Here is a 6,448-nt window from a genome sequence, read left to right on the forward strand (position 1 = left end):
ACTGGATATCCTGGAATTTGAACTTCTAACTTTATGTGTATATTTATATATATCAACAGGAAACTACTTCTAGAATTTTATATTGAGAGTAATGGGCATAAACCTAAGCACATTATATTGTACAGGTTTGTTATTTGGTGGTATTTTAAACTTATTCTTACTCTTAAGGATGCACCATTGGTAAACCTGGGAAGATTTGTTTTTTAAATGTAGGGATGGTGTTAGTGAAGGCCAATTCAATAACGTGCTTTCGAATGAAATGGATGCTATAAAAAAAGTTAGTTTCTGTTTATTATAATTATAATGATTATCTTAAAATAATTATATTCCTTCTCTGTGTTCTTTTGAATAACTGATTTGAACAAATGATTTATAGGCTTGTGTCTCAATAGAAGAAGACTATCTTCCACCAGTAACGTTTATAGTGGTGCAAAAGAGGCACCATACACATACGCGTTTATTTCCTGAGAATGAGAATATGGCTGATAGGAGCGGGAACATATTGCCAGGTACTGTTCATTTGATGGCTTGATTAATCTATATATGGTGCAGTTTCTCAACATATTTCGATTCTTAGGTACGGTAGTCGATAGAAATATCTGTCATCCTACTGAATTCGACTTCTATCTTTGCAGTCATGCTGGTATTCAGGTAAATTTTTATTGCGCAGAAACTCTCAAATTTGTAGCTGGCCGGATAATTTGGCTAGAATTCTCTTACCTCACTAGCGGATTTCTAATAGAAAAACTGACAAATACCCGCAGGGCACAAGTCGTCCTGCTCATTATCGTGTTCTTTGCGATGAAAATGGTCTTTCCGCAGATCAGCTGCAGACGCTAACTAATAACTTATGCTACATGTAAGTGTATTATATCCTTGGAAGATTTACATACCGACCACTCAATTCCTATGAATTTACATATTAACATCCAAACTTCAATTTTTACATACATGCCAATGCCACCTTATTTATATATAAAAAAATGAATTTCACTTTTTTGTTTAAGTTAAAGTGGTGGTATTTTTTTATGTGATATTAAGGATTAAGATTGTATAAATGTGAAAAAGTGAAGTTTAGATGCTAGATATGCAAATACATATCATACTAGTGAGTTGTCTTGTCGCTTGAGCTAATTGTAATATTTTGTTTGTATAGATATGCTCGATGCACGCGCTCTGTTTCAGTTGGTAATTGTCATCTACTACTGTTTCCATGTGCTTGATTTTTGTTTTGGCTTCTATAAACATGTTTGTGTTGCTTTGCAGTTGCTCCTGTATATTATGCGCACCTTGCAGCTTTCCGAGCACGATATTACATGGAAGCAGGGTCTGAATATGGATCAAGTCAAATCAGTGGAAGAACACGCGAGCGAGCAACGACCATCTCTGCTCTTCCAGCTGTTAAGGAGAACATCAGGGACGTGATGTTTTACTGTTAAAATATGAGCTGGCGACAATTTTAAAAAGAAGGGGATTTACATGCATATCACAAAATTTTTTAAATTAACATATCTAGTTTTTAAATTTTTATATTTATTTATATACTGTCTTAATGGCTAAATCATATTAAAATATATGAGGTGCATTTTTCATGATTTAATGGTAATGATATTTTTGATATGATTTAGAGATTGTGTTGTTATATAAGTCAATATAAATATTTAGGTTTTATATAACTGAAAAATTATATGAATTTTATGACATGTATGTAAATCCTTCTTTAAAGAATGATCGCTCTTCGTGGTTTTTTTGTTGAGGGGAATTGGATGATAGTATGCATTATAGTACACGTGGAAACTATTCCCCGAATATAAAGCAGATACCAAGCCTGCCTTTCATTTTTTTTTTTGCAGCACATTAGATGGATATAATTACACTATTAAAAATTCTGTTATTTCTTTTTTTTTTTTTGACTTGGCACTATATGAACTTTTGACATTGCTTGTTGCCATATTGTGAGCTTCTGGGGATGTTAAGTTATTAGAATTACTATGTTATCATTTTAATATTATATATATATATTAAATAATTATTATGAATTTGTTGCTTATTATTATTATTATTATGAACATTTTGTTTTGATTTTATATTTGTTAATGTTTTCTTCTCTATTATGAATCTATAGTATCTTAGATTGTTCTTCCAAAAGATGATAATAATAATAATAATGTTAAAAATTATGATGTTCTCATGAGATTATATTGGTTGCATTATTTAAAAGGGGTGCCGGAACTAGAGAAAATTCATAAATAAAAGTTATAATGAGAGTGCACTTATTTGCGATATAGTAGCTGAGGGTGTTGTCTTCCACTATGATATCACATATTTGAATAACACATATTGTCTTTTGGGCTCACTTGTTAAAAAAAAAAGCTATCAGGCATTGAAGGAGCTGGGTATGGAAACAACTCAATTACAAAATGTGTGCAGACGTGATAAAATCACATGGATTACATCACAGTCTACTAACTAGCTGATGTACATTGTTCTCTTGTTTGTTTTTTGTCATTGCACTTTGATTCCTACAAAAATGCTCCATTTTTTATCTTATCAGGCTCCCTCTAGTCAATAGTTTTTCTCAACGGGTTTACGATTGATGAACCAGAGGGAACTGTATAGTTTGTTGCCTAGTACCTTAGAATATGACACAATTGTGATCTTATGTATGATTCATTACCTTGCATTAAAGCTAGCAGTGATAGCAAACCAAACTACTAGCCAATGGAGGTTCTCTTGACAACAATATTCTTAAATTTCTTTCTTCCAATGCATTGCTTCTAAGATTAAGCATTTTGTTGTTCAACCTCGATCCTACTACAACCCTCAGTTTTAGTAGGTATGCAAAATTGTGGATGGGCGGAGATATGTTAAGAAGCTAAACGATAGACAAGTTACTGAAATATTAAGATCAAATTGTAAGCGTCCAACTGATAGGGAGAATAGCATTTTGGGGATTAGATTTTGCGATTTTAAATCCGCTTTAGAACTTTATTTTTAGTTTGCTTTTTAGTTTAATGGGTGGGTTACTTCATTGATCCTACAATTAGTTTGAGATGGTGACATTCTGATTGCTTTTGCAGCTTGTCAAAAAAGAAAAAAAATATGCTAATGATAAGTATGCTAAAAACTTAGGTATTGTGATTCAACCTGATCTCTTACCACAATTGAAGCACACAAGTTACTCAGTAAGTATTTACGCCCGCCAAAAGTAATTAGTTAGTCATTATTATTATGATTTCCTAATCAGTTTTAAAATAAATCTTGAAAGTGTTTCTTGAATGTAGCTGAAGTATCACGATTGTTGTGAGAAGGATTGTGAACCCATTGTTGAGAAATGGAACATAATTAATAAGGCGAATTCGGTCTTTACTAGATTTATAAAATTAGCCCACACAATTCTTAAGTTCTCTGACATGCATTGTTAATTTTATGCTTTTGTATGGTTGTTTTTTTTTTAATAAAAATATTGTTAAGAATGGTTTTAAATTAACATTTTTCTTATTTAGAAAAGGGTATTCATCCTCTTATTAACCGATCTTTATAATTTTGTTTTTATATATTTGATGTATCTTTGTCATATCTTTAAATGAATCCTTGGTGTGCTTGTGCGAAAAATGTATAGAGGTGATGATGTTGATGCCTGGGCATGCATAAGCCTTTGTCTTCGTAGTATGAATATCATTCAGGACTTCTTTCGTGATCTAGTTTCCATGTGCGACAACATTAAAATTGTTTTACCTTTTTTTCCTTTTGCCTTGAATTGTGATTATACCATTTATGGGCTACTCATTATTGTTTAAATGTAGATTTTCAATCAAAATTTTGTGAACATCTATTTACCTTTGCCGTCACAAATAAAAACTAGCTTATATGAATTGCACCGCTGGTCTGTTGAAGTCTTGAAGCGGCTGAACCTGAAGCATAAGCAGCTTCAATTGCTAGTTGTTGTTTTTCCAGAAGCTAAGGTTTTGTAATGGTATGTTCCCAGTATATAGCTTGTTTACTTATATAATGTTCTGCTTTAAATTCCTAAATTTTATTTAACTATCTGTCATTTGGTCTTTCGTTTCACGGGCAGGCTAAAAGAAATATGTGATACCGAGCTTGTTATTGTTACTCAGTGCTGCCAGACAAGGCACCCACTACCCATGGAAGTTAAACAATACTTGAAAATTTAGCTTTGAAAATGAACGTGAAGGTTTGTAATTGTCTTTGCAACACATTACTTAGAGAAGCTATTTAAATTTCTGATATTTTCTGGCTTTGGCCCCATATGAACTTCTGACTTTTCTTGTTGTAACAGAGTGGGTTTTTAGGGATGTTAGACGATTATTAGAATTATTATGTTATCATTTTAATATTATTATATATGATTAATATTTTATGAAATTGTGTAGTGTTATTATTTTTATAGGTATTTTGTTTTAATTGTATATTTATTATTGCTCTCTTCTCTATTATGAATCAACGATATCTAATTACGACTGATATTGTGCTTTAAAACCTGAATCTCACCGTGAGACTACAGGTTTGAATCGTGCATATTATTTTTTGGACTCATTTTTTTTCCGAAAAAGAAAAAGTTAAAAATGGGAAAGTGACGTACAACTAAAATCTATGTATAAAAAGTTGTATGCACCACTTTTAAAATGTAGGTGGTATTTATGATATTTAAGATTTGATTGTTATGCATGTGAATATTGAATTTGGTGCGTAGATATGTAAATACATAAGAATTTTGTGGAGTGTATGTAAATGCCCCAAGCTGTGATTTGGTAGCAACTCAAAACCACTGGAATGTTGTTACACGTATCCATGTGGAAATGTAAGCTAATATGCTAAAGCAGTGTTTGACTTTCTGTATCAAAGATTTATGTTAAATAAGATTTAGTAAATTTGGATTGATGAGATTCATTTTGACAGAGAAAAGCTTCAAAGCTAGGGTCGTAAATCTGTCAACGAGTTGGATTTAATAAATCCAAATTTATGTTATGAAGGAGGCAGAATGCAAGGAAAAATAATCAGAATGCGAGAAAATTTGGTTTAACGAAGTGTTGGATTTAAGGTTTAGTTTTTTTTTTTTTTTTTTTTTTTTTTTTTTTTTTTTTTTGTGATTGATTAGATTTAAGTTAAATTCAATGCCAAATTCTTCTACTAATAGGCTATTAAACACCCCTAAGAGAACTATCTAGTTTTCTTATTTTATCAAAATTTAAGTGAAATTCCGTTTGGAAAGTAATGCTCGCTTAATTATAACGTAATTGGGTATTTTTAAATTAAATGTTTATCTACAGTAAAGTATTTATACTTGATTTGGTGGTTCGGTGGCATGGCAATGGAGGTCTGACGGTGGCGGCAGCCAGACTGCGGTAGTCCGACAACGACGATGGTGCAGGTTGTGCAGCGATGGGCGACAAGTCAACGGTAGTTCTGCGGCGGGGGCAAGTCAACGGTAGTTCTGCGGCGGGGGTCGGATGGTGGCGGTCCTACAATGGCGATGGTAAAGGCAGGGCAATTGTGGTTGGATGATATTGGTGGTCTTGCAGTGATGGACATATGGAGGTAGTCTGACATCGGTGATGGCGGTGTCCAAGAAATAGTGTTCTAGCGGAGGCTGCAATCAAATGATGGTGGATGGTCAGGCGAAGGTCGTATCCAAACATTGGTGGTTTGGTGACGATGATGATTTTGGTCTAGCGGCAACAACTTCCAGACGGTAATGACCCTAGAGTGGCGATGACCAGATGGCGGTGGTGCCATGGAGACTACAATGTAGGCCAGGCAACACTTGTCAGATGACAGTTGTAGCCAAACAAAGGTGGTCCGACAACGACAACGAGAGTGGCTAGGAAGCGGTGTTCCAACTGCAACGACGGTAATGGCCGAGTAGCAATAGTCTGGAAAGTGCCAGAAGATGGTGGTCCAACAGTAGTGACAATGGTGGCTGGTGGTGGTGATGCTCAGAAACCCTCAAGGTCTAGAGCTCTTTTAACCTCCTCTAGGTTGAGCCATAGGTCCAGATCTCATTCTAGGCTTCGATTCTGGTTCCCCCTTCATGAACAGTATGTAAGTTTAGTTATAAATTTTTTGAATGTCTTCCTTCGTAAATGTTGCAAGAATCCTAACCACGACGACCAAGAATAATTCTCTTAATTATATATAATTTATGAGCATTTGAATGCATTAATAATATCAGAATTAAGTGATCTATAAGTTCAAATGCAATTCAAATGTGTCTATTAAATTGTCATATATTTATAATTGGAAAAAAGTGTTTAATGTGCTTCTTCTTGAATATCTTCAAATCTTATATGTACTTTTAGTTTTACTACTATAGTTTGATGATAATAAATCGTGAAGGTGTGTTTATCTTTGTATCCTTTTAAACTCAGTTATTAGGTCATGTGCACACACGGGTGTCTATAATTATACAAACTTAATTATTGGG

The 6,448-nt window shown here is 33.5% G+C and overlaps 1 protein-coding gene and 1 long non-coding RNA gene across 2 annotated transcripts in view; both read left to right on the plus strand.

Moving 5' to 3' along the window:
• The window catches only part of LOC110021703 (protein argonaute MEL1-like), a 14,743-nt gene extending 13,261 nt beyond the window's left edge, over positions 1-1,482 (plus strand). Inside the window, exons 15-21 of the mRNA XM_020720297.1 lie at positions 60-125; positions 214-277; positions 377-509; positions 578-651; positions 765-859; positions 1,157-1,188; positions 1,267-1,482. Coding sequence (XP_020575956.1) covers positions 60-125; positions 214-277; positions 377-509; positions 578-651; positions 765-859; positions 1,157-1,188; positions 1,267-1,439 — 637 coding nt within the window. The 3' untranslated portion in view covers positions 1,440-1,482. The remainder of the gene's footprint in view (positions 1-59; positions 126-213; positions 278-376; positions 510-577; positions 652-764; positions 860-1,156; positions 1,189-1,266) is intronic.
• A 2,003-nt stretch (positions 1,483-3,485) lies between these two features.
• Positions 3,486-6,129, plus strand: LOC110021737. The gene is made up of 3 exons (XR_002293690.1): positions 3,486-3,976; positions 4,079-4,198; positions 5,295-6,129. It is a non-coding gene; the product is annotated as an uncharacterized LOC110021737 (long non-coding RNA).
• Positions 6,130-6,448: the final 319 nt, after the last annotated feature.

Source organism: Phalaenopsis equestris, unplaced genomic scaffold, assembly GCF_001263595.1.
Source record: "Phalaenopsis equestris unplaced genomic scaffold, ASM126359v1 Scaffold000140, whole genome shotgun sequence".
Lineage (NCBI taxonomy): Eukaryota > Viridiplantae > Streptophyta > Magnoliopsida > Asparagales > Orchidaceae > Phalaenopsis > Phalaenopsis equestris.